This window comes from Polychytrium aggregatum (genome assembly GCF_025602895.1).
Source record: "Polychytrium aggregatum strain JEL109 chromosome Unknown BJ171scaffold_28, whole genome shotgun sequence".
Classification (NCBI taxonomy): domain Eukaryota; kingdom Fungi; phylum Chytridiomycota; class Chytridiomycetes; order Polychytriales; genus Polychytrium; species Polychytrium aggregatum.
The window spans coordinates 404077-430767 of record NW_026516230.1 but is presented as its reverse complement, the minus strand read 5'-3'; the positions used below and the strand labels follow the sequence as shown (position 1 = coordinate 430767).

Here is a 26691-nt window from a genome sequence, read left to right as displayed (position 1 = left end):
GGACGGGATGTCAGCAGCAACTTGAGCCACGGACGGGTCTTGTTCAGTTCGACGAACCGCCCGGCGAGCAGGCTGAGCAGCTGGTCGCGCGGAGAGCACTCGTCGAGTGCATCCACCAGGATCATCACCGATCCCTTGGGTCTGTAGTCGCCGATGGCTTCGAGTGGATCGGCAATCACAGTTTTGAACAGCTCGGGGATGCTCATCTTGTCAAGATCGTCCTTTGTGATAGTTCGTTCGCCATCCGACCTTGCCACAGTCGCCAGCAGTCGCCGACCGATGGGGGCATACCAGCGACACAGGCCGTAGGCGATAGTGGTCAGCACCATGCGGGGATTGCTCTTGCGGGTATCGTTGTACTTGAGAAAGATGGATGCCACCAGTTGGCTGCTGGCGGTCAGAAGACTTGCGATTTGGGCGGCGGACACAGACTTGCCGGTGCCGGCGACGGCGTTGACCCACAGGACCGGGTCGTCGTTGTCGGCGTTGACCCAGGAGGTAATGTCGGTCAAGAGCCACTGGCGTGTTCCCTTCATGAAGAGATCCTCGAGAGCCCTCCTGTCCTGGTCAAAGTCGATGGGGTCGAGCAAGGCGACGAGGTCGCAGTCTTCGTGGGCAGAGAGAACAATCGACTCGAACTGGCGTGTTGCAATCTCCTTGAACTTGGTTGTCTTGGCACACAGCTCGCGAAGGTTGGGGACGAGTCTGCAAACGATGCCAATCCATCAGGGACCGATCCGGCGCAGATGAGCCCGTTGTACGCTCATGCTCACCGAGGGCTATGTGAACTCACCGCTTCAGGGCATTTCCATCGACCGCATCAAGGGCCTGGAGCTTTAGGATCTCCCTGATCGTCTGGCGCACGGTCATGGGCCGGTCGTCAAAGAGGGGGCTCTTCTTGTGGGCCGGTGGAAAGTTTGGGAAGTGCTCGGGATCGGGAAGGTATTTGCACGAGTACTTTTTGTTGTCGATGGTCTTGTTGGACCACATGAATATGGGCTGGATGACGACCGAGATGTTCAAGAGAACAGAATCCTTCGCCAACTTGAGGGCGTGCTGGATCTGTTGGGATTGGGCGTGGATTGGGCGTGGATCGGGCGTGGATCGGGCATCAGATGGGAGAGGCACAGCCCGGAGGAGCAGAATCGGGAGGCAGGCTCGAGAGATGGACGGGCATGGCGCAAATGCGCCGCAATATGGCTAACGTGCGAGAGGATTTGTCAAAGGCGGTGCAGGGACGCAGCCCACCTCGAGCAGCAGGTTGTCTGGGGTTGTGTGAGCCTGGCGCACACGCTCCAGGCCCCGCTCCGAGAGGAGCAGCACAATCACCGGCGAGTTGTGCAGTGCATTGATGAAGCCGCATTCCCAGTCTTGGCTGTCGTGCAGGCAGAGGTGGTCGAGAAAGGGATGGATGGAGAGATCCTTCCGTTTGCCAGAGACCAGGGACGCCACCAGCATGTTGGCGCTGTCGCTCTCGCTCGAGCTGCGATAGCTGGCGGGGATGAATAAGGGTGAGCGCTGCTGCTCTCAAGCGAGGCAAAGAGGCAGAGACAACCAAGCGAGACAAGTCCGGTACGAGTTGGAGGACATCCTACCTCACGAAGATATCGTGTTCGCTGCTGTCGAGCTGGCACCTCCAGTCGTGGATTACCGTAGCTGGCTCGTAGTATTCCGGCTCAAAGACAACCACCTCCGCGGCGGTGCTGCCGCACTGCTTCTCCTGTGTCGAGAGGCCCTTCGCTGACGGCAGAAATAGGCTGTCCCGATTGTCCCGGCTTTGTCGCTGGGCCCGTTGGACTTTGCGGATGGCTCCGCCCACCATTCCGATGGCCTTCATTTCCGCTTCTGTCAGCTCCAGCACCTGTCGGAGCCTGTGCATGTTAGCGATGCGGGTTGGGCCAGGGGCGGCAGTGGCAGCGGGCAAAGTGCCAGACCCACCAGGTCGATGGTGTCGTACTCGTGCTGCAGCAGCAGCTCCCTGTTGCGCTCCAGGCCATGATGCTTCAGGAACAGGTCGAAGGATGCTGGTGCGCGGCGTTCGTGGATCAGCATTTGTGGGTCAGCAATCAAGTGAGGATCAGGCAGACGGCGAGGCCGCAGTCCCACGCCCAACTCGCCTTCCCAGTCTGCCCCCATACCATCGGCCATCCTGGAGTTGCTGCTCGACTTGGAATCAAGCCGAGGCAATGGGCGTTCTGCCCTCTCACGACAAATATGGACTTGAGACAGGGCACGTGTCTGGGTGCCGGAGGACAAGTGGCTGTCACAGACTCTGTGGCTGGGCGACGTGGGCTGCCATCAGCGCGCCCTTGATCAAGTAGCCAGATGTCGCTGTTTACGGCATTGCCTGTATTTGTCAAGTACATCCATGGCAGTGACATCGGCGACCTGGTGACGTGATGCTGGCGTTAGAGGAAGCCGATCATGTTGAGCCTCAGTTTGTTCCTGGCGCCGGTGTGGCCCTGGTTGGCGGCCTTCTCAAACCACTCGACGGCCTTCTTCTTGTCTCTGGGAACCCCGGTGCCATCTATATAGCACTGAGCGACGGTGTACTGGGCGAACGGGTCCTCCTGGTATGCAGCCTGGTTGCACCAGCGGAAGAATCGTTCGGTGCTCTTGGGCACGCCCCACTCGAAGCCATAGCACCGCCCGAGCCAGTGCTGGCTGGTGTCCTGGCCATCATCGGCGAGCTGCTGGAAGATGCCGACGGCCTTGGTTGCGTCTCGAGCGGTGCCGAATCCGTTGACGAGGCATACGGCTTCAAGGAACCGGCAAACGCTGTCCGTGCTCGAGCCAAGCTGGCACAGCCGGAAGAACTTGAGCGTCATCGGGGTGACCAGGGCGATGAGATGGTCAGGAGCCAGGCAGTTCTCGCCAAGGCTGAAGTTGCCTGTTTTGCTTTCGCGAGCCAGAGCAATACCCTTGCGCTTATCGCGATGTCCACCGCGACCAAAGTAGTGCATCATGCCAAGCATCAGGGTGGCAATCGGCTTGAGGATGGGATCGTAGGACTTTTGATAGACCTCGTTCCAGTACGACATGGCGTCGGCATCCCTTTGGTCCACACCGACGCCGGCAAAGTACAACCACCCGAGGTAGAAGTAAGCCTCGACGCTTTCTTGATCTGCGCTGATCTGGAAGAGCTGCGCGGCCACGCCCCACATTGGATCGGTGGAGGGCTTGTTGTCTGTGATGATCTTGGCGACTTGAAGGCACGCCTCGACATCCCCGCTCCGGGCTCGGTTCAGCAGCAGCCGGGTCACGTCCGGATGCGCCTTTGCGATGTCGTCGTGCAAATGCGGAGCGACGGGGGCTCTGGATACCCCGGCGGAATTTCCGACGGGAACCTGCCAGTGCTGGAAGTTACCGGGAGCGTACGGCCTTGCCGCATAAGGATCGCTGGGCGAGACGATGCTGGGCAGGTTGCCCAGCTGCGATTCGGTGATGCTCTGGCTGGGTGCGATCGACGGCGAGTCGGTAAAGCCTGTGAAGCTGCTGCCGCTGTCGGTGCTGAGGGGTCGGGCGTCATTGCTGATACTGGGATACAGCCTCGGAGTGCCGGTTTGGCTCCTTGATGGAACTGGGCTGATGACGACCGGCACAGGGCCAGCGGCCTCCTTGTACGGTTCGAGGGAGCGCAGGATGTCGCTAAACTTGGGGCGTGCGTTGTAGTCTTGGTGCCAGCATCGCTCGATCAGATCCCAGACCGGATCAGGAATGCCGTCGATTCTCAGGGGGCGACTGGCGCTGCTGATCTTTCGCTCGATGGCGCTGGGACCCATTGGTCTGCCGTCGGTCGTGACCCACACAGGCTTTCCATTGTTGAGGACTTCGTAGAGGGTGACCCCAAAGGCAAAGACATCTGTGCGCTTCGAGGTGCCCATCGGGTTCTCGTCGTCCAGCATCTCCGGAGCCATGTAGCTAACGGCACCTCCTCTCATCTGACGGGCCCTTCCGACAGTGGCGGCCGCCGACGTGAACCGGGTGCGAGCCATGCCAAAGTCGGAGATGATGGCCTGGAAGAAGGAGTCCAGGAGGATGTTCTGGGGCTTGAGGTCGCCGTGGACGACGTTCTTGCCGTGCAGATAGCACATGCCCAAGGAAACCTGGTACATCAATCGAAGCTTGTCTTCAATGGGGCGAACGTTGGAGGCGTCGGAGACGTAGGTGCGGAGGTTGCCGTTCTTCATGAACGGCGACACGACAAAGGGCCGGTTGACGGCGTCGCACGCAGCAAGGAGCGGGAGGATGTGGGGATTGACAAGCTGATGCCAGAAATCGACCTCGTGGCGAAAGTCTGCAATCTCGGTTTCGTTGTAGCTGGTCATGAGCTGCTTGATGGCCACCTCGGTGCCGTAGTAGCGGGCAAAGTAGACCTCGCCAAAGCTGCCTGTGGCTATCGGGGTACTCGACTGGTCCGCGATTTCGCTCGGATGGATGCGCCAGTTCTCCTTCTTCATCGACTTTGCCACGGGCGAGCGCCTGCGGAGCAGCTCGAGAAGCGGCACGATGGTGTCGTCGATGATGGGCTTGGAAACAGAAGCGTCGCTGGCGAGGTTGAGGAGGGCATGGGTGGCTTGGCGAATCTGCCATGGAAGCGCATCGAGGCGGATGCCGGCCCGATCGAGCGCCTTGTCGTCGCCTTGGCGGAGGAGTGCAGTGATGTTGGCGATGAGAACCTGTTCCTCCTCCTCATCTCCGCGGACGATCTGCTGGAGCTCAGCCTCGTCCAGGATGATGGGCTGGGGGATGGACAACGTCGCAGCGCACGTCTGCCAGAGCGACGCGAGCCCCTTGCAGAGCTCCTTGACCTTCTTGCGGATTCGGATGCCCCTGGCCAGGCGCTCGACCTTGACGAAGGTCTGGAGCTCCCGGACATAGTCAAAGAGGTCGCTGTGGAAGCGCTCGATGCAGTCGACTTGCTGGACAAAGACCGGGCTCTGGGAAGACGACTGGGCGAGGGCCTCGATGACCTCGTACGAGAGGTTGACAAAGGCCGCCCAGGATTTCTGGTTCTCGTCGAACAGGTCCAGGGCCGAGAAGATCCTCAGGGCCAGGCTCTGGAGGTTCTTGAGAGGGCCATCGGGGGTCCTGCGGGTGGTGGAGGTCAAGCCTTGGATGACGATGGGGATGTCCAAAAACATTGCGATGAGGCAGCAAGCAGCGCCGGGGAAAGACCGGGGGGGAAAGCCGGGTATATATTTGCGCAGCGCCAGTTCCTTGTGCCAGCGGCCAAAGGTCAAGATTCAAAATCGGGTGCCAAACGCGCCACAAACACGCTTGTTGTTGCACATGATATACGCGTATTTTCTCTGCCCTGTCACGTCGGGTCTTCCCAGAAGCAGCTGCCCCGCCGATCGGCAGTGAAACATGGCTCCAACAGCCGAGGAAAACCGGCCTCGCGGATCACCGGCAGTTTTGTGGAGTGCAGCACACAGCATTCGCATCCCGCTTGCTCACTGCACTACCAATCCGCATCAGTGAGGTCCGCCTGATGATTGCACGCATGGACACTGGCTGTCAGGAATCAGGAGCTGTGATGAGCACAGAAAACTAAGGATTATATTGTTTGCAAGGCCAATAGGAGCCATACGCATTTCCAAATCAAATACACGAATCCAGACGCGCCGCTTGGACGGCCGGACGGTGAGCAACGAGGGAGAAAGGGAGGAATCGAACGAAAGAGGACGACAGTTGAAGAGAGATACACAGAAGCTATTCGATAGAGCGGCGGGAACAGTGACATAGACAGGAGGGAGGTGGGGTGGTTCGGATCAGGGCCGCAGCAACATGGTCAGACCACCAACATTACACCTTCCACGATTCTCGGTACCAGTCGAGGTGCTTGCATCCCACGACAATGTGCTGAAGGGTCCTCATCAGTCGTTCGGGCCCGGCACCGAGCACGGCCACATTGGTGCCCTTCTCGCCGGCGTATTTGTCCATTTCCTCGGTGACGACCTTGAAGTCGGGGCGGGCACGGTTGACGTTGAGCTTGAGGATGAGATTGTGGAGCACGCCGCCCTCGGAGAGGTGAGAGGCAGAGTCGGAGTCATCGGCAGCGCTCAAAGCGGCATTCGGCGCGCTCGAGCTGCCGCCGGTAACAAACAGACGCAGGAACAGGAGCCCGGCAATGGTCGCAAAGGCAATCGAGAGCACGCTGCTGGAGAGGGGCTCCAGATACCAGCAGAGGAAGTGGTCCAGTCCCACGAGCTTGAAGGCGGTGTTGGAGTCGCACTTGTCGGCCTCTGCGCCAGCGGGTCTGACCAAGATGCCGATCACAAACCCAGCGATGCCAAAGCCAAAGACGACACAAGCCAGAGCCAAGTCGGTCAGGCGTGCTTTCCAGTGGGCCTTGCGCTTGGTGATGTTGGCAATCTTGTCGTCGAGAATGACATTGTCCTTGACGGCCTTGGCATGGTCGGCGTCCATGTCCTTGGCGCTGTCGATGTGGTCGGGGCTGTCGGTATCGGGGTCGGTCTTCATGGATCCAGTGATGTGGAGATCCAGCGTCAGTTTGCTGCTCAGAAGAGTCGATTTGTTGACATAGTCAAGCAAGAAGCTCGAGTAGGCGAGCGCCGTGGACTCGTCCTTGACAGTCCAGATCAAGCGCATCTTTCCAGACGCCGGGCCGGCGATGGTATAGTGGTAGATGAAGGGGAGGACGGCAGAGATGCCGCTTCCGCCGACGAGCATCAGCAGTCGCTCGTGATGCAGATAGGAGACGCTGCGGGAGCCAAAGGGACCGTCGACCTTGATGGGGACATGGACTTTGTCCTGATGCTCGCAGAGCTTGGCCAGCTTTGTCGTCCACTTGCCGCCCACCTTGATGAGCAGGGTGATGCGGTCGGGGGTGTCGTGGCAGTACGAGGCGATGCTGAAGGGGTGCCAGTGGAGCGCCGAGATTTGCGGCACACAAATGTTGACCCAGTCGCCGGGGGCATAGGTGCTCGCACCCTGCCAGGCATCGGCGATGGGGATGTCGACCTTGATGATGGTGTCGGACAGGGTCTTTTGAACCGAGGCAGTGGCATTGAAACGGCGGAAGTAGACACGGGCACGGAGACGGTCGTATACAAAGTACAAACAGGGGAAAATGAAGGGATAGGCCAGGTTGGTGCCTTTGTGGATGAGGGCGAAGAGGAAGAAGGTGACGTAGAGCTGGTGCGTCCAGTAGAAGACCCTGTAGTTGCTGCGTCGAACCTGTGGAACGAGAGGCCGGAGAGTGTCAGAGCGACTGAGGGTGCCGTATGGTATGCTGTGCTGTATGGTATTCTGGGTGCCGTATGGTATTCTGAGTGCAGTGGTCGGGGCCTCACCTTGTAGACCGATGTGGCGGCAATGCCCAGCAGCGACAGCCAGGCAAGCAGGCCACCCAGGTTGCCATAGCCATAGTTCGACGCCCACGGGAAGAAGCTCTTTGGCACTCGGCCCTTGTTGATAAAGTCAACGATGTTGAAGATGGCATGCGCCGTGATCAAGAGGAAGCTGGTGTATCCGAGGCCGATGTGGAAGCGGTTGGATCTGTGGTACTGGCCGGCGTTGTGGCCGAGCGCCTTCTTGGTGATGAGATTCTCGCGAACGACAAACAGAATGCACAGTCCGGCATCCCAGAGACCGGCCCAGGCTGCGCGAGTTGGGGGGGGGAGGTACATCCAGGAGCACGAACAGAGACAGTGGATGGCGTGAGGAGCGGAGTCGCTGGCTGGTTGCATGGATGTGCTCAGCACAGGTGGATGTGCGCGGTGCCTCACGGCGATTCCCAGACCAGTGGCACAACCGTCTCTCACCTGTCTGGGTGGTGATCTGCTGGACCCAGTTGTACAAGGCGGCAGAGGCCGGAACCGACGATGGCGGGGACTGGATGATGGGCACAAAGACCCAGGCGAGGTTGCTGATGACCAGAAGCGCAACAATCAGGACCTCGCCGAGGGACCAGGCGTTGCCAAAGAATGAGGGGCGGGGCGCCGTGGCCTTCAAGACTTGCCACCTGGGATGCCACAGCTTGAGCAGCGACCAGTGGAAGGTGGTGGGCGACTCGACCGAGGGGCGACGCAGGCCAACGAGAACCGAGTCGTCGATCAGGGCAGAGGCCACGCTGATGACGGCCAACGGGGCGATGGCAAAGAGGATGTAGTAAATGTCGACGGACTCGAGGACGGCGTCGGTGGTGTCGGGAAAGTCGCCCTGGCTCATGTACAGCGCCCATCCGAGAGGAATGAGGGCCACGAGGCCGATGACGACCCGGGACGGGTGGAACATGGTGGGAGGAAGGGTGATTCGGCGACGGGGGGTGTGTGTGAGAGGAGGGACCAAGGAGGGAGCGTCGATGGAGTTAGGAGGAAGTGAGGGAGGAAGTGAGGAGGGGAGGGAGGGAAGGCTGCTGGCGAGGGAATGCGTCTGGGTGCCATAGACCGGGTTTTATATCCCCGACCGACCACCCCACCCTCGTCGACGGGTGTGCGGTTGCTGTTCCCATGGACGCCTCCAGCGAAACCTGCTTCCCATGTGCTTGCTCGGCTGCCAGTCGGTCACCAGCACAGATCCGCCCCCCCCTATTCTTTGCGTTCTTTCCCTCAGTCGCTGATCACGCCTTCGCAGAGCGAGGACGGGGAAAGGGTGGACGGGGGAGACAAACGAGCATGGAGCTGTCAGGCGGGCCGCTGCCTTTCGCTCTCGATCTGCTGTGCAGCCGCTCTCGATGCCCACCGTTGCAGCCGGATGAATCGTCCGGAATTGCGGTGTCTGGGGAAAGATCGAGTACCGAGGGGGGGGGAGGACATAGGCATTGGAATTGCAGTCCAGATGCTCGCAGCGGAATGGCCAACAATAGCCAGGTTACTTCCAGCGGAGCAGCCGATGCAGATCGAGTGCGCAGATCGAGTGTCCAGATCAAGGGTGCAGGCCGCGCGTGAAGAATGGCATCAGTCAGCCGATTCTAGCGCAATGGCGGGTGGTATTGGGTATGCTGGAGGGAAGCAGACCCGGGAAGCAAGGTCATGTACCCCCCCCCATCGGCAAAATAAAAGAAAGGCCAGGACAAGGAGGCCGGCACCGGCGCCTCTGTGCTCCGTCGCAGGTTCAACCGAGGGTGATGACAGGGCATCCCCAGCCGCCCACGACGGGCCCATGGCAGTCACCCTTGCCCCGGGTCGAATGCTAGGGACATCATCTGACGGGGCCATGCACGGCCATGCGCTTTGCTGGCGACGCGGGGGTCGCCTGCCTTGGCCCTGGGCACTGGTCGATTCCTTTGCTGGCATCACGCGGATCTGCAACAGCAGCAGCCAGGCCGCTGGTGCTGCGTTACAGTCTGTAGCTCTGTCCAGTTCATCTCTGTCCAGTTCATCTCTGTTCTGTTCAGTTGTGCTGGCACCAGAATACCGGTGTAACTTGCCGTGGTCATCTGCACGAGGGAGACCGTTGCTGGGCAAGTCAGTCCACCAACCTGCTCGACGCGGACTGGGGAGAAAAAAGGCAAGTGGGGAGAAGGGTGCCGTGTTTGGTCGCCTGGGAGGCGTCGGGAGGTCGATTGCACAGGCGCTGCCTGTCTGTCTGTCTGTCTGTCTGTCTGCCTGCATGCGGGCATCGGCAGAAACGTGTGGTGGTGTGATTCATTTCCGGGGCGCTGTGCTATCGCCTGCGAGCGGCGAGGAGCGGCGTCAGGCCCACCCGGAAGAGCGAACGGGAAAGAGATATCGCGGGGGGTGGGCGGTCACTGGGTCGCTGGTCGAGGCGACTGGCAGCGGCGTGGGGACTGCTCTTGGCCAGGTCGGCCTGGAAGCCAGGCGTCATGCGGGTGGTTTGGTTCGGTTCAGCGCGACTAAAAGTCACTCGAGCAAGAGGAGGGGGGTTCATCCGATGCAGGGCAAGTGGTCTGCATGGACCCAAGCACTCAAGCGAGGCGCTTTGTCCGAGCCAGAACACGCACAAACGACGGTGGTTCATTCAGGAAACGGCACGCCGAAGAAATGACCCCGTCGACGGCCAAGGCCGCGCCGCTGCCGAGGGGGCACCACCATCGGTACCGACGGCCTTGCGATCGCCATGCAATGGCCCGGATGGCGAAACCACCCGCAGACACGCCGAAGCAACCCGGCGGACACAGGAGCCACGCACGCATGTCAGAGGGAATGGGGCAAAACACATGTGTTCATTACCGACCCTGGCCGGACGGATTGGACCATCAGCAGGAAGGAGCACAAGAGACGGGGGGGGGCACTGCAGACAGGTGAGACGGAGCGGGGCGGAATGGAGCGGATCTGCGTGGGGACGGCGGTGCTCATTTGACCAGGGCGGCAAATGTGTGCAGATGCTCGACGGTGAGACCGCATTTTTCGGCGATGGCCTTCCAGTGCGCCGGTCGATCGAGCTGGTCTTTGAGGGCAGCGACCTTTCTGCAGAGCCTGCGGTGAGAAAGAGGCGACGGGAATGGGCCGGGAATGGAACGGGAATATAACGGTGACCACGGGTCAGCTGTCCTGCGAGGGGGTCAAGGCGACTCTCGCTGGCGGAAGGTGCCCCCCCCCGGTGCCGTCGACGAGGAGGCACGACAGGGTTCGGTGCTGGGGGGAGGCATACATGCATGTAGGGCCTTGGGGAATCGCCCGGGAGGGGCAGTGGCGACGAGAACGACATGTCCCCCAAGTATCAGTCCTCGCAAGTAACAGCTGCCAGGGCGACACATCGGCGCGGCTACTCACAGCATCGCAAGAATCGCACAGACGGCGTATTCTTCGGTGAAGGTCAGGCCACTGACCGTCTGGTTGATCGACATGGTTTTGATGAGGGAGAGCAGGTCGTCCTGGACGACGACAGACACATGGCACTGCCGGAGCAGTAGTGGCAGTCTGTGGTTTCCGAGTGTTAATCGATCTTGTCCCGGTTACGCCTCCGAGATGTCGCTTGCCCCAGGGCAACACCCAGACAAGCATCGACAGGGCCTCCGGCTCAAGCCCAAGCACGCCAACCCAAGCAAGCCAAGCAGAGATAGGTCCTTCCCCACATCATCATTGGGACCCAGCATCGCCGTGTCTGCATCGACACCCACCCACCCCCATGTCTGAACACTCACATCTTCATCATCTTCTCGCTGAACAGGTCCTTCCGCAGCAGCTCGTTCTGGTCCGTCTCAAAGTGGACCAGCTCCTCGTCGGTCTGCAGCCATGTGCGTGTGTCCGGTGTGATCATCTCGTCCATCAGGATCCATATCTTTCCAAAGAGCGTCAGCTGCGGCACCTGGATCTTGGACGGCCGCATCAACACATCGAGGTTCAAGGGCATACGGCCGTCATCGTCTTGGTCGTCGTCCTCATCCTCATCATTCTTGTCTCTGTCCCTGCCCTCGTCTTGGTCGACTTTGTCATCGTCATCATGATCGCCATGACTGTCGTCGCCATGCTTGCCTCTGCTATGTTTGTCCTCGTCATCGCAGTCGTCGTCGTTTGCGACCTTGGTCCGGCTTCTGCCATCACCGCTCTCACTTTTGTCCCCGTCGCCGTGCTCCTGCACAACAACTGCCCCTTTCCTGTCGTTGCCGTCAGGTCCAGGGTCACTCGCGACACTGTGGGCACTATCGCCATCGCCTTCGTTGTCGCTTTCGTCGTCGTCGTCGTCGTCGTCGCTGTCGGGTTCGTGCGGTGGCCTCTGTTTCAGCACAGCTCGGCCCCGCAGTACCTTGGGCAGGGCTGTGTCAGCACGCTCGATGAGCTGAGCCTCTTCAGGCCGGACCGTGGTGTCCGCCACTGTCACCTGGCCGCGATCGGGAATCAGCTCATCAGCCAAGGATCGATCCAGCACTTGGGACTGCCACTTGGAGGTCTTGAGGGGCTTGGACTTGCCAGAGGCAGGGATTTCAATGACCTGATTGTCGGATGCAAAGCGCACGCTCCGCTCAGCAGCTGGGGCTTGCCGATTCCTTGGTGGCTTGTCTCCGATACCGAGGACTTGTTCGCTGTCTGGACGAGCCGCTGGTCCATTTGCGGTGCTTCCGGCTGACTGGTCGACGGGCTGCGATTCCGTCTGGCTTCCAGACCGATCCACGTCTTTCTGCTGATGGGCTGAGTCGCCAGCATCAGGTTCTGTGGATTTCTTGTCGAGATATTGGCTCCGGTAGCCCTCGATCGCATCGAAATGGGCGATCGGTAGTGGGTCCGAGATTTTGGAGGCAGAGGGGTCGTTTTCTCGGATCGCCAGGCCGCCGTCAAACCCCGGCAGAGCCTCCATCATGTCCCGCACGAATGCCGACAGGGCCTCGCCTGACCCGCTGCCGGATTGGGTGGTGGAAGCGCTCGCTGTCGGAAAATGGTGATGGCTGTTGAATCGATGTCGCAAGCGCGGTCGTCGTGGGTCGATTGTCAGTCGTTGTGGATCAATTGTCAGTCGTTGTGGGTCAATTGCGGTCGTGGGTCAATTGTTAGATTGGGAGGCGCAGCCATGCGGCCAGCAGACCAGCCAGGTTGACCCCGCACTTTGGATCGTGTGCATTTTGACGACAGCGACAAACACCTCTGGCCTGCCGGATTGCGATCATGAAACAACTCGTCACGAATCTTACCGCGGATCAGTATCCTTGGGGATGATGTCAAAGGTCATGGGTCTGAGCCGGGAGCAGAACCAGTGAGCGGTTTGTCCAAGCCGGCGTGAGTCGCTGCATCCTCGTTGGGCCAAGGGCCCTGATGTGACTGACATCAACGTCCCTCCTCGCCGTGCAGTTTAGCGCAGCGTCTGCAACATCAAGCCAGAAGCGAGAAGATACCAACATGGACATGTTGCGCATGTAGGGCGGGTCGGCATGGAGCTGAGCCTTGAGGTAATTGGAGGCCACAAGGCACTGCGACGAGCAGAACATTTTGAGCTCGGTTATGTCATAGACGCGGGCCTCCTTGGTCGAGATGCGGTATCGTCCCTTGAGGCTCTGTCATTGTGTGGGTTGACGGAGACGGAGACAGGGCGTGGGAAGCCATTTGACGAAAGCAGCAACAGCACGGGACAATACACCTGGGTTAGCTTGTCGATTCGAGGGCAGTGATACCCTTGGGGACCGAGCCTCCTCCCACAGCCGACATGCCATCAGTGGCCGGGTGGTGGATCTGCTGCAGAGCTCATCCACAGCCGGACCACGACCAGAAGGGATCCATCCGCCATCCACAGGAGCCGATCTAATCTTCAATACACTGCAGCGATGCGATCCTGTTGGATGCGATTCCGTCCGCTGCAGCCGGATCGGCAGTACACTGCTGCTGCATTGACATACTTGGCAGGGCCGGTCGCAGAGCGAGTAGCCACAGAGCTTCTCGGTGCTTCGCTCGACGACGACGGCATCGTAGGTCTCGGGAGTGAAAAAGCTGCACTGGCGGGTCGATGGCGAGCAGCGAAACCAAGTGTCAGGATTGTGCCGATTCGGCTGGTGCAAGACCAAGAGCAGGCCAGAGCACCGCAGCCAGCGAGCCAACCAGCCGATCCAGCCAGCCGATCCAGCGTCCGGCTGCTCGGGCGATCTAAAGGACCCTCTCTCTCCCGAGGAGCCAGCCGCTCGCCCCAACCTGCTCGCAGACTTACGGCCTCGTGCAAAACGTGGATCCCGACGGCATCGTCAAAGAGCCGCTGCTGCCAGTCAAACACGACGCTGTCCCAGTGCTTCTTGGTCAAGGCCGACTGGCGGATGGTCTGCTGCGTCTCTGTCCGACCACCTTTCTTGGGGCGGTTGGCTGGCCTGGCACGGCGGGCCGTTGCTGTTGATGCTGTTGATGCTGTCGATGCTGTGGACGGGGTGACCGAGCCGGCTGTGTTGGCCAATGCAGCTGCGCCGGCCATTCCTGCGTCTGAGAGAGAGAGAAGGGGGAAAGCGGCTGATGCAAAAAATGTAAAAGACGATCGGCAAAACCAGACCCGCGGCCATGAGGCCACAGCCGGCTTTTGTGTTGGCCGACATGCTGCGCGCGTGTGTGTGTGCGGGTGGCTCTCGCTGGTGCTCTCGGTGGCGTTCTCGGCGCGCACTGGCACTGGGCGTTCTCGCGAGGAGGGGGGGTGGGCGAGAACAGCGGCCCTGCATCGTTGTATCCAGACGACCACCAAGACGACCACCAAGACGACCACCAAGTGTGAAAAGCCTTGCTGCAACAACCGCTGCCGATGGCGACAAGAGCCGCTGCTGGCCGAATGCAAAAGGTCCGCCTGCAGCAAGTCAATAGGCTGCAATTGTAACAGTCCCAGCCGCAACGACAACAGATGGATCGGCTGCCATTGCAACTGTCTCCGTCGCAGTTGTTACTCGCCCGTTCTAAGCTGTGCGATTGCGAAACACCTCCATCGCTCCATCCGCAAACTGCAGCATCGATCTCGCTGGCCGCCCCGCCCCCTTGCTCGGTTGCTTGCTCGGCTGCTTGCTCGGCTGCTTGCTCGGTTGCTCAGACGGCGCCGGGTGTATTGTGTTGTTCGGGTGCCCTGCCTTCCGTCGCGTCTGTTTCCATCTGATCATGGCCCCGTACTCGCCCACGCCCCTCCACCACCACCACCACCACCACCACCGCCGTCGGCCTGTCCATCACACTTTCTGCATGGCCTCAGCAGGCATCTGTGCCTGGCGTACAACTGGAGTGGCGGCCACCGCCTCTTCCCCATCTGTTCTCGGCCCTTCTCGTCTTGGCTCGCTTTGCCAACCAGATTTTGGTGGTCTCCAAGTCCCGCCCAGACTCAAACTCCCGGCTCCTCCCCCGCTTTGGGTTGAGAATGCTCCTGGGTATCCGCCGCCGTCAGAGCCGGTCTTCGTCTTGCCATCCCCGCAGCACCCCAGCCATGCGGACCACGGCACCAAACCCGGCCGCCGAGCGGCATCTGGTGCTGGAAATCCTGCTCCACTCCAACCACATCGACCCCGCCGTTGTCGCAAAGCTCTCGCAGCTGAGCCGTGGGTACTACAGCTACATCAATGGTGGCGGCTCGGCAGTGCTCTTGTCGGGCTCGCCGGAGAGCAGCAGCTACTTTTGGCGGAAGCTGGTGGCCTTTGCCCTCAATGTCCCGGCCAGCCAGATGCCCAGCGACGACTACAAGACCGTGCTGCTTGGCTGCCACTTTTACATGCAGGAATCGCCGTCGGCGCTGCGATCGCTGCGCGAGCAACAGGCCTGCCAACAGGCCTTTTGGCGCTTTGTCGACACCGACAGCACATTGTTCGACTCGGCCGTAAGGCTGTCCCGGCAGCACGACGACCGGCTCTTCCGACGGTGGGCCGAGAGTGTCCCCAAGCCTACTGCCGACCTGTTCGACAACTACCGCAAGCAGCAACAGCCCGCCATCCGCCCGAACCCGCCCCACCACCCATCCGTCAAAATCGAGACTCTGCCTGATTCTATCGGCCACTGGACATGGCTCTCCGAGCTGTGTCTGCACGGCAACGGCCTGAAGCGGCTGCCGGACACCATCGGCAATCTCACGGCCCTCAAGCGCCTCGAAATCTCCAGCAACGAGCTCACGGACCTGCCCGACTCCATCGGCTTCATGGCCAGCCTGCGGTCCCTGGACGTCTCCGCCAACAGAATCACCCATGTGCCGCAATCGCTCTGCGCACTCTCGGCCCTCCGGCACCTGGCCCTGGACTGCAACCGCCTCCGCTCCCTTCCCGACGACCTTGGCCGCCTCGCCGCCCTGCAGATGCTGATGCTGTACGAGAACGAGCTCGAGACCCTGCCGGCCTCGATCGGCCGCCTCGGATCGCTCGAGTCGCTCCACATGGACCAGAACCGACTGACGCGACTGCCCGATACCCTGGCGGGGCTGGTTCGCTTGGAGGAGCTGGTCGTGCAGAACAACAAGCTCGAGCGCCTGCCAGAGTCGCTCACGAGACTGCCGCGGCTGAGGGAGCTGTATGTTGCCAACAACCAGCTGCGGCTCCTTCCCGAGAGCCTGGGCGGCCTCACCGCTCTCTGCCAGTTCGATGTCGGCGGCAACCTGCTGACGACCCTGCCGCCCTCGCTCGGCCGGCTGCCGAACCTGCACTCCCTCAACCTCGACCACAATCTGCTGTCGCACCTGCCCGCCGTTCTGGGCGACTGCTCGGCGCTGCGGGAGCTCAGCATCGTCGGCAATCCCCTTCGCACGCTCCCGGACTCTCTGGCAGCACTGCCCGAGCCGCTGCACCTCACTGCCGATGGACATGTCGTCGCCAATCTGCCCAAGGGAATCGTGCTGATGCCCAGGCCCGAGCAGTGGATAGCGGCGGATGCCTGAAGGCCTCGGCCTTCTCTTGCCCTTCTCCCGACAGACACCATACCCCCCTCCCCTCTCTCCGGCTCTCTCGAACAAAAAAATGCAATGTCCATGCTGTCGGGAAGGAGCAGAAATAGGAAGGAACAAAATAACGTAAGCGCTATCACGGCGACTCGGCACCGTCGTTGAGGAGTCGGCCATGCCTGCTCCCGCTCGAGGTTGCTCTCCGGAGGGACCTGGACTCTATGCTTTCGATGCCGAGTTACCTCCAATGCAAACACCATCTGAGGCGAGGCGCTGTCGATCCACTAACAAATAATCACACGCCGGCGTTGCAGATGTGGTCCAAATAAACGAACATGTCATGTCAAATGCCAATCTTTGTCGACCCCTGTGAGCGGCCGAGACCACCCAAGTCGAGACCACCCAAGTCGAGGCCATCCAAGCCTGAACCCGGCTCGCCGCAAATACCTCATATTCAGTCGGCAAACACCGGCATCCCTTTGCCGCAGCGGTCGTCCAGGTGCTGCAGATCCGCTGCGTGTCCCCCCTCGCCCTCACCCTCTTTCTCCTTCGAGCTGCGACGATGGGATGCCACATCGTTACTCTGTAGTCCCCGTCCTTCTCGCCCCTTCCCCGACCCTTGGCTCTCTCTCCATGCAAATATCTTTGCGACCTTGTTTGTTCGAGGCCCTTTTGTCCGATCCGCAATACCGTATGACCTCATTGCCTCAAATTCCGTTCAAAATGAAACGCAGTAACGCCCTCAGTCGGCCAAGGAATCTGTCCTTTTCCCCTCTCCTCCGCTCTCTTGCCTATACCTTTGCTTTCTGTCTTTGCTTTCCTTTTGAACGAGGACTCGTCCCCTCCCTCCCTCCTCCTCCTGTCTCCCCGATATCATCGCTTCCTTTCCAAGTGCTGTCCCTGCTTTTGAGTAAACTGCAGCCCTTCCTGGTCAACTTCTATGTTCTCTATCCTTTTCGACTCCCAGTGCCTGCAGGCGCTGCGGAGACAGATTGTACATCACAACAAATATATCTACTCTGTGAACGACACCGAAGCGAGCACAGGGAGGGCGGGGCGGAGGAGGAGGTGGTGGAAGAGGAGGAGGAGGTGGTGGAAGAGGAGGAGGAGGAGGAGGAGGAGGGACTGGATAGATACATAACAAAAGCAGTGCCATGCAGACAGGTTGACGGAGAGTTGGCGATCGGTCGAAGCAGAGGGTCCACAAAGCAACGACCGACGACTCTGCACCTTCAAAAACAAGTGCGTGTCTGCATCGGTATCATCATCGGGTTGAGGGAAGGGAATCTGGGAGAGATGTCCAGGAGCTCGACACCAGTACCACCGCGGGAAAGGGGCAGGAGAGAGAGAGAGGAGGGGCCTGGACACTCCAATCGCACCGGATTAGAGCTTGTCGTAGTTGCCGGCGACGTAGAACTTGATAAGGATGCCGATCAGGTGCTCCAAGGCAGACAGCCACTCGGACATCTGCTTCACCAGATCCTCGGGAGACTCTGATCCCGCCAGCTTGGCGTAAAAGTCCTTTCGCAGAGGGCACGCCTTCATTGCGAGCTGATCGGTTGGTTTGAGGCAGCAGCAGGCAGCAGCAGCGTCGCAGAAGAGGGTTGACAACTCGGGAGTTAGGAAACAAGCAGAGCATGACCATCTCCAGCATCCCACGACTATTGCATTCCCCGCTGCCGACGGTGGCTCGATGTCCAAGCATTGCTCTCGCCCGTCTCAGCCATGGGACATCTCGTTTGCATGCGATGCAATACAAGCATCGTCCTGGCCACTTGCCCCTGAATCAGGCCGTCCCTGCCCACCTCTGCCATTCACAATCACTTCTTCGATAAGGCCTCTCCCTTCCATCGCCCATCGCCCATCGCCCATCGCCCATCGCCCATCGCCCATCACCCAACACTTGCACACACGCATGCTCATCGAAGCCGCTCTCCATCCCTTCCCATTCCCATTCCCATTGCTCATGTTGACCAAGCTGCTTACCGCAAAGACAGGGCGGATCAAGAAGCTGTGGAACTGGGCCAGGGTCACCTCATATGCCTTGGAGAACGAGACGCTGAGCTCCTCGGTGGGCTGATCCAGGCTGCGTCGCAGGCCAGCCGATGTGAACTCGAGGGCACGTTTCAGCCAGAGCAGAGCCTCGGTCGCCGTCTTCTTCTTGTCGGACTTTTCAGCCAAGACGATGCTCTGGAGGGTGCTGAGGTTGATCGGATCGCTGAGGAACTTTGTTCTGATTTTCTATTTGGGTTTTTGGATTTTGAGGGGGGGGGGAGGTTTTGGATTGTTTTTTGGTTCAGTAATAGCTAGACCCTCAGGGGAAGCAGATACAAACCCGACCGGGGATCGGGCCGGCAAGATCCGGACCAGAACATGCAGAGTGTGTTGGCGACAGGGCAGCGGGCCTGGACTTGGACAGACAACTTACGGTGACGTTGCCCTGCATATCGGCCTTGACGCTGGCAAAGGCAGATCCCATCGAGTCTGCAAGCGATTCCCCGACAAAGTGAGCGAGCGAGCGATCGAGCGACGGTCAGCACCAGACAAGGGGAGGTGAAATGCAATGCGGGGCTCGGCAGACCATTGAAACACATTGCAGACCATTGCAGCACGCTTACCAAAGAGCTTGATCAGGCTCTCGGTGGCCTCGAGAAAGGCTCCCGTATCGATCCCCTCCTCGGGGGTGATGGGGACATCGATGTAGCTTCGATGGATCTGATGGAAAAACGACGGGGTAGCCATGGGAGTGCGGAGTGCAGAGAGACAAAAGGGACTTTGACGAGGCCGGCGATGCTGTGGTGTCGACTTGGACTGGCGAGGATGATGATGGCGATGGCGATGGAGACGACGACGACCAGGATGTGCTATATCCCAGCGGCTGGCTGCCCAAATCGGGCGCCGAAACATCCTGGGGAACTTCCAAAGACGGATGCGGCGCTGCGGCCGCTGATTGGCGCGATCTGCAGGGCGACCAGGGTGCTGTCCAATTGAGAGCCGGGGGGGGAGGGTGGAATGAAAGTGGTGCCGTGCACATAGAAGCTGTGCAGCCCTGGAATCATAGTGTTGCTCGGGGATGCTCGTTCTGCCCTGGAATGCAATCGGCAGTCGCAGAGCGAGTGGCTTTGTGATGCAGCCGCCGATGGCAAGTCCGGCATGGATTCGAATTGAGGCGACCACCGATCAGCGCTGTGTTGATCACTCTGGACAGCGACGATAGATGTGGAGCGTTCATTTGGGGTGTGGCCGTGGCTGCCTGGTATTTGATATGATCAACATGCGTGTCGCTATGGCCAGCCCGGGTGTCGATGCAAACGCATGATGCTTGGTATGCGAACGTGTCCTCGAAGCCCATTCCATCTGCGGCATTGAGCCACACTTGCAAATCGAACTCGCTGGCCTCTCCCACAGCGATAGATTACTTCGTGGCATTCTTCCTTCCAACGGAAACACTCGGCTCACACCACCGGCTCTGCTTTCATGGCTGTCCTGCTGGGCGGCTCGCCTTGAGGGGCGCCGCAGAGCATCCCATTTCATCTCACACAGCGGTCGTCCCATTTCATCTCACGCAGCGGTCGTCAATCAAATCGTTGTCACCAAGGCGGCCGCCTCAATCATTTCTGGACCACCGCCGTCGCCCCTTGTCAGAGGTCACTTGTGCTGTGATCGTCGAGGGGTATTTCTGCCAGCTCAGCGTCGCCTCCCCCCCCCTCTCTCTGCCCGCTTCGTCGCTCTCCCCTTCCCCTTGCAGTCTGCAGCGCTGCAGCGTCGCTCCGTTTGCGCCCTTGACTAGCACCTCCTCCCGCTCTCCCCCCGTCGCTCTTCTTTGTCTCGGGGGTTTCTTTCACGCGTTCTCACGGCTGGCTCGAGGCTCCATCGTCTGCTCTCTCTGCTTCTGCGGTTACCTCGATCGGTGTTTCAAGTGGCCTACCTGCCCCCACCCGCCTTGTCCATTTGTCTGCCGTCTGCCCCCGTTGTCGACCATCCGAAAGCCCTGTGAGACGCCTCAGCTCCGTGTCGACCCTTGCTGAGAACGCTCCCTCCCTCCCCTTCCCTCGCCCAGCACAACCATCGGGTGAACATCCTGTTGCTATTGCCGAGAGCCTGAAGCTGTCCTTGAGCCCCTCTCCGCTCCCTCTCTACTATCGCAGCCTTCTATTTGCCCAAAGCCCGTCCTTTGGCTCGTCGCGACAACACGCCTTGCTGCTGCCCCTCATTCACTCGCGCCTAAAACCCCGAGAGATTCCCACACCCCATCCTCCATTCAATCGGCAGCAGGGTGCAGCTCTGCGTCTTATCCCTTTTTGAGACTTTCATCAACCCCCTGGAAATATCCCCCGCCTTTGTTTTCGCTGCTTCCCCTCCTACCCCTCCACTCATCTGCATAAGACGCCAAAAAAAATGGGCTGCGGAGTATCCAAACACACGGTCGAGCCCACCATCCCGACGATCGAAGAGACCTCTGCCCCGGCCGGGCGAGTTCCGTCAGCACGCACCATCCAAGTTACACCCTTGCACGAGCACAACGCCAGCAACCCTGAGCCCCAGAAGCACGACGAGCCCGTGTCTGCTGAGGCGGCAAGCGAGCATGTCGCTGCCAATGTGTCGCGCGCGTCGTCGTCAAGTACGAGGCCTGCTGGTTCGCTGCCACAGCCGCTCAAGGAGACGGGCGCCATGACGGCTGCCCAGTCCGAGTCGACGACGTCGCTGGGTGCTTCTATTGAAGAGAAGGTGCCTCCGTGTGCCGAGAAGCCAGACGGCGACCGTGCCCTGTTTAGCGCCAAAGGTAGCACGCCGAAAGAGAGTTGGGCAACTCGTCGATTGCGATGCATACTGGGGCCATGTTTGGTCTGGGTTGCTCTGTACTTGTCGGCTCCATCGAGCAGCATGCGCGCTGGTTTCCGAGAGTAGTTTCTGCTGCCGTGGGCTGGCTTCGGTGTCATTCCATGCTCTCGCCAACATGTTTTACGTTCTCCATTAGGCCATCTGAACAAGCCGCTGATCCCATCTATTCCAAAGGACAGCACATGTAAGCACCCCTGTCTGTTCGACCAGCACACGACCAACAACTGCATGTTCATGTTGCTCCACTCACTCACTCGCCGTCGCTCTGCACGTCCGCAGCGCATTTGAAACCAATCTCGTTCGAGATCCCGCTGGATGGGCTTATCTCGCATGGAAACAAGCCCGAGCCAGTCGAGACCACCGCCGAGCCACCCGCAAAGGAAGAAGAAGTCAAGGTGGAAAAGACCCTTTCGGTCTCGACCAAGCTGGCCCTTCCAAAGCTCGGACTCACAGAGAAGGATCTGCAAGAAAAGTTGGCCAACACAGAAGCCCGCTGGAAGGTTGGTGTCGAGCTGGACCGACTACTGAACCCATCGGTGCGTGGGAGCGCGGAGCATATCGAGACTGCAGCATGAGACCGTGCATATCTGTGGTTGCGATGCTGTCCGTTTGCTGCGATTGCATTCATACACCATGTCTCGTCGCTTCTGCGAGTGCTTTCGTTGCGTCGGCGGCTACTATCGTCGCTTCCGCCGGTGTGTGGCACTAAGACCGCATCAGATCGTCGATCAGCCTCACTGACTGCTTATCGCCCCCCCCCAATTGGCTTGCCCCTGACCCTGCGCGCTGCAGGATCTGGAGAACGAACATGCCAAGAGAAAGTCTGCCAAGCATCGACCGGCAAAGCCCGCCAAGTGGACCAAGAAGGAAGAGGATCCGACTGCGCTGAAGCGTCGCCTCCTCAACAAGGAAGCCCAGGCTGCCCACAATCGACAGCGAGAGATCGAAAAGCTCCAGGCCAAACTCGCTCTGCAAGACCAGCACGCCCGCATGGTCCAAGAGCGCAAGCGCAAGATGGGCCGGGCCTCCAACGAGGATCTCAACCTGTCGTGGGGTGGCGAGAATGGACTGGCCGATGTGCTCACCACGCAGCAGTCGCTCGTCAAGGAGCTCCAAAGACTCGACGATGCCGACTCGGGCAAGGGCTCGTCTTCTGCCAGCCTGAGCTACGGACAAAGCCGCAGCGGCAGCGGACGAAGCACCAACACCAATGTCGAGATCACCGACACGGTCTCGCCCTTGACGACCCAGCTGCAGCCGACAGCCATCGCCCTATAACATGTATCATACACTCGCCTTCCCATCCCGTCCCATCCCGTCCCCTCCTCTTCTCCCCCACCTTCATTCCAACAAACTACCATCATCTTGCATTCCCCTCAATATCCAAGCGGCCGGATTGCCTTGGAGGAACCTGGAATTCCCTTCGACTACCATAACGTGATGACTTTTCTGTTTGCAAGCGCGATCGACAGGCACAAAAGCTTCATTTTCTGGCAGTAAGTGTCTTGGCGATGCAGCACATCCCGCTCCTCGATACGGTGGATTTGGTGGGCCTACTTTGCCGGCTTTTTTTGCTGACAGCGGCGCCCTTTCGCAGTGAAATCCTCTGTGGACGAAGGATACGTCAGAGCCGTCCATCGACACCATTGTCGTCTCGACCCTTGCTTCCTCTTTCCTCTGCCGCACCCATCACACTTGGATTTACTTGAACCGATCGTCTCTTGCCTTCCTTTGTCCCTGCACGTTGGTTTCTTTGCTTTTCGGCCGCTCTATCCTCTGCTGGTCCCTTCTCCATTCCTCTCGCCTTGATTCCTTGTCCTTGATTGATTTCTTTGACTTCACTTCCGCGACCCATGAACAATGAGCTGGCACTGGATCTTGAATCGCTCTCTGGTTTTCTCGTTCTTGACTCTTCTTCTCGCCAATAGCATATGCGTCCGAGAAGACTGCTCTTTCTCTTCCCGAATCTTGCTCCAACTCTTCCCCTCTCCTCGTGCGATAGACGCCTGTTTACTTCGACTCACACATCCGCCATCCATTTCTTCAGCACCTTCGCCACACCCCCATAATAGAGAAACGAGGAGAGGGGAACAGGAAAGGATCATCAAGTTTGGCTCCTTCATAATCTATAATCGGTACTTTTGGAGAGGAGGGGGGCTATATGGCCATCTGCTCGGTACATTTGGCAGGAAAGAAAGAATCCAGACTCCATGTCAGGAACGTTCGCTCTGTGAATGTGAAGGAGATAGACACCATACAGATGCTCTTTCTATCTTGAACCCTTCTTCCATGTCTCCGCACACCTACTTCTCGTTGCCACCTTCTGCCAGAAGAAGGCCGGACTCTCTCTTCCCACAATATACACAAAATGAAACAAGACGGCCAGTTCTCTCTGGATCTCGACCACACATGCACACCCGTCCCTCCCTCGTCACCAATCGAGCGCACGTCCCGATGAGCACATATGCAAATGGCCTTCTCTTGATGGATGGCCAGACGTTCAAGACTCAGAATTGACCGTCGATGCGCCCCCTCCCGGCACTGTCCCCGCTGCCGATTGTTTGATGTTGATCGATCTGGTTGAACGGCTTTGATCGGTACCCAAACCTGCGATATTGCACTTAGTCTTGCGTCTTTCTCCCTCATCCCCAGGTATGTCTTCTTGCTCTGACCTGCAGTGACTGCATCTGCAGCGGCTCGCTGGTCCCTGTCGTGCCCACTCACTCCATGCCCTGGCTTCCGTTCGACCCTGCAGCGAATGTCTAATCGCCTCCAATCATCCGCATATGTGGCCATGCCATATTGCACCGGCAGTCGACCACATATCTATGCGATAACAATGGCGCGGCGAGATATTGTTCCATGGCCCTGATTGTCGCCCCGCCAATCGCATCCTGAGCAACGTCATCTCGCATGCCAGTCCAAAGTGTCCGGGAGACATCAAGGCGCTGGGTTCTCGCTGTCGAGTCCGTATACCCGACATTTCAATTCTTTGGAGTCTTACCGCCATCGCCCAGACGCACCAAGGCACACTTGACTATCCACTTCAGCTCTCCCGCCATGGCCGAGACTCCCATGTCCACACTGCCCAACTTCGCCTTCCCAAACCCGATCATCCCGCCCAGGAACAGCCATCTTCCGCGCGGCTCGATTTGCAACACCAAGAACGACGGGAGCGCCATCAACGACGGACCCGACTATCTTCGATTGATTCTGAATGCGCGAGTGTACGATGTTGCTACCGAGACGCCGCTGACACTGGCCACCAAGCTGACCGCCAAGTTGCAGAACAAGATTCTGTTGAAGCGCGAGGACATGCAGGCCAACTTTTCGTTCAAGTGCCGCGGGGCATACAATCGCATGTACCAGCTGAACGCACAGGAGCGTGCGGCCGGAGTGATTTGCGTCAGTGCCGGTGAGTTGTCACATCCAACGCCGAGACACCGATAGACTCGATGTCGGACCAGCCAGACGAGACGCACGCAGTCGATATCTGCATATCTGTGCACTCCGTCTGACCTGTCTGCGCGCCATCACCAACCCGGTCTGATATAGGGAATCATGCTCAGGGTGTAGCGCTGGCAGCCAAGAAGCTTGGGATCAAAGCCACAATCGTCATGCCGGCGTTCGCGCCCGAGATCAAGGTCGAAAGCGTCAGGCGGCTTGGGGCCGAAATCGTGCTGACCGGGAACGACTTTGACGAAGCAAAGAAGGAGTGCGCCCGACTTGCCAAGGAGCGCGGCTCAACTTTCATCCCACCATTTGACGGTATGCTGTTTTTGACAGGATTGGTGCAGCGCACGCATACCGATACGAGTCTGGCGACTGCTGGTGCCTCTCGCCATGGCCACGCACATTCGGTTCCCACGGCATCGCTGAGTCTTGGCGGCCTCTAATCACTCAATCGCTGCAATTTTGTCGCAGACCCATATGTCATCGCTGGCCAGGGCACCGTTGGTGTCGAGATCCTGAGGCAGCTCAAGCAGGACAGACTCGACGCCATCTTTGTCTGTTGTGGCGGAGGAGGGTTGTTGGCGGGCATCGCAGTGTGAGTTCACGGCCATGCAATCGGGGCTGCACCGAGGATCGCTCCGAATGGCCAAACTGAACTCAGGCCCACCCATGTCACCACAGATACATCAAGAGGATTCGGCCAGAGGTCCGCGTCATTGGCGTCAACACCATCGACAGCGACTCGATGTATCAGTCACTGAACCGCAGCGAGCCCGTCGAGATCTCGTCAGCCGGCCTGTTTTCCGACGGCACCTCTGTGCGTCTCGTTGGAAACGAAACCTACCGCCTCTGCAAGATGTACGTCGACGACATGATCCTGGTCTCGACCGACGAGATCTGCGCAGCGATCAAAGACACGTTCGAGGACACCCGCTCGATTGTCGAGCCGGCCGGCGCCCTCGGAGTGGCCGGCGTCAAAAAGTACATCCAGTCAAACCCCCAGATCAAGGACGGCGTCTTTGTGGCTGTTCTTAGTGGCGCCAATATGAACTTTGATCGCCTGCGGTTTGTCGCCGAGCGAGCGCGGGTGGGAGAAGGTCGAGAGACCCTCTTGAGTGTGGTTCTTCCTGAGCGCCCGGGCAGGTATGTGCTGCAAGCTGCTTTGGAACTGCTGCTGTATGACGGGGCTCTTTCGACAACCATCATTGCATTGCGATGGCCAACGCCCTGATCTTCTCGCTGTCCGTGGTGATCAACGCCCTGATTTTCCCGCTGTTCATGATGATCGGCACCAGTTTCCTCGAGCTCTACTCGGCCATCCATCCCACGCCCGTTACCGAGTGCAGCTACCGCTACAACGATCCAAAAACAGCCCACTTCTATCTCGCACTCGACGTCAAGAGCCCCTCCGAAACCGAGGCGATCATCCACAATATCGCCAAGAAAGGCTTTGAGGTCATCGATATCACCGAGAACGAGCTTGCCAAGGCGCACGCCCGTTTCATGGTCGGCGGGCGCTCCTCGACGGTGATCGACGAGCGGCTGTATCGGTTCCGGTTCATTGAGCGGCACGGCGCCCTCAAGCGCTTCCTGGAGACCCTCGAGGGACGTTGGAACCTCAGTCTCTTCCACTGTAAGTTGGCCGATGCTCGGCTGTTGCGCAGAGTTGAGCATGCAGTGTCTCGACGGAGACGGAGCCGTGGCGACCTATCTGACGGAACAGGGTGCCGAACATATCGCCGATCCTTGCGCTATTGACCACTCGGTCTGCGGACAGATCGCAATCTGGGCGGCGACACCGCCAGGGTCCTCGTGGGCATGCAGGTCCCCAAGGCCGACATGAAGGAATTCAGCGAGTTCCTCACCAAGCTGGGATACGAGTCCATCGATGAAACCGACAATGCCGTCTACAAGCACTTCCTCATGTGAACCAGACGGTGCGCCATGATTCGAATGGGGGGAATCTAGAGCGGTCCTGAGCTGCCTCGACTCAATTTGATCAACCTTCGTGAGAAGCGGGAGCGGGAGCTGCGCGTTGTCTCTGTTGCTGCCAGATACATCCGAAATACATTCCAATTACATTCGAAATACATTCCAAATACATTCGAAATACATCCTAAACAATACCACTCTACAATTTCGAGATGCGACTGCAATCCATCCCAT

At 59.2% G+C, this 26691-nt stretch overlaps 7 protein-coding genes across 7 annotated transcripts; 3 read left to right on the top strand and 4 right to left on the bottom strand.

The window, feature by feature from the left end:
• Positions 1-1095: 1095 nt before the first annotated feature.
• BJ171DRAFT_163209 (uncharacterized protein) lies at positions 1096-2160 on the bottom strand. The gene is made up of 4 exons (XM_053105892.1): positions 2139-2160; positions 1939-2024; positions 1596-1871; positions 1096-1492 (listed from the first exon to the last, which is right to left on the bottom strand). The coding sequence occupies exons 2-4, from the start codon at positions 1995-1997 to the stop codon at positions 1201-1203; spliced, it is 627 nt and encodes a 208-aa protein (XP_052964963.1). The 5' UTR covers positions 1998-2024; positions 2139-2160; the 3' UTR covers positions 1096-1200.
• A 3397-nt stretch (positions 2161-5557) lies between these two features.
• Positions 5558-8196, bottom strand: BJ171DRAFT_460986 (uncharacterized protein; the record flags this gene model as incomplete). The annotated part of the gene is made up of 3 exons (XM_053108462.1): positions 5558-7203; positions 7320-7627; positions 7791-8196. The coding sequence occupies 3 exons, from the start codon at positions 8194-8196 to the stop codon at positions 5809-5811; spliced, it is 2109 nt and encodes a 702-aa protein (XP_052964962.1). The 3' UTR covers positions 5558-5808.
• Positions 8197-10134: 1938 nt separating this feature from the next.
• BJ171DRAFT_512480 (Rtr1/RPAP2 family-domain-containing protein) lies at positions 10135-13875 on the bottom strand. The gene is made up of 7 exons (XM_053111659.1): positions 13561-13875; positions 13256-13351; positions 12762-12916; positions 12557-12598; positions 11075-12313; positions 10704-10850; positions 10135-10406 (listed from the first exon to the last, which is right to left on the bottom strand). Exons 1-7 carry the CDS (start codon positions 13813-13815, stop codon positions 10283-10285), a joined length of 2058 nt encoding a protein of 685 aa, XP_052964961.1. The 5' UTR covers positions 13816-13875; the 3' UTR covers positions 10135-10282.
• A 1203-nt stretch (positions 13876-15078) lies between these two features.
• BJ171DRAFT_425957 (uncharacterized protein) lies at positions 15079-16227 on the top strand (the record flags this gene model as incomplete). The annotated part of the gene is made up of 1 exon (XM_053107747.1): positions 15079-16227. One exon carries the CDS (start codon positions 15079-15081, stop codon positions 16225-16227), a length of 1149 nt encoding a protein of 382 aa, XP_052964960.1.
• Positions 16228-17317: 1090 nt separating this feature from the next.
• Positions 17318-19083, bottom strand: BJ171DRAFT_512473 (glycolipid transfer protein domain-containing protein). The gene is made up of 4 exons (XM_053111658.1): positions 18849-19083; positions 18659-18714; positions 18217-18471; positions 17318-17781 (listed from the first exon to the last, which is right to left on the bottom strand). The coding sequence occupies exons 1-4, from the start codon at positions 18970-18972 to the stop codon at positions 17614-17616; spliced, it is 603 nt and encodes a 200-aa protein (XP_052964959.1). The 5' UTR covers positions 18973-19083; the 3' UTR covers positions 17318-17613.
• A 1545-nt stretch (positions 19084-20628) lies between these two features.
• Positions 20629-22350, top strand: BJ171DRAFT_625966 (uncharacterized protein; the record flags this gene model as incomplete). Its single annotated transcript, XM_053115518.1, has 4 exons — positions 20629-21013; positions 21209-21256; positions 21352-21608; positions 21865-22350. 4 exons carry the CDS (start codon positions 20629-20631, stop codon positions 22348-22350), a joined length of 1176 nt encoding a protein of 391 aa, XP_052964958.1.
• Positions 22351-24132: 1782 nt separating this feature from the next.
• BJ171DRAFT_562378 (tryptophan synthase beta subunit-like PLP-dependent enzyme) lies at positions 24133-26602 on the top strand (the record flags this gene model as incomplete). The annotated part of the gene is made up of 7 exons (XM_053113267.1): positions 24133-24149; positions 24204-24487; positions 24628-24840; positions 24997-25120; positions 25207-25668; positions 25821-26158; positions 26303-26602. The coding sequence occupies 7 exons, from the start codon at positions 24133-24135 to the stop codon at positions 26452-26454; spliced, it is 1590 nt and encodes a 529-aa protein (XP_052964957.1). The 3' UTR covers positions 26455-26602.
• Between the last annotated feature and the right edge of the window lie 89 nt (positions 26603-26691).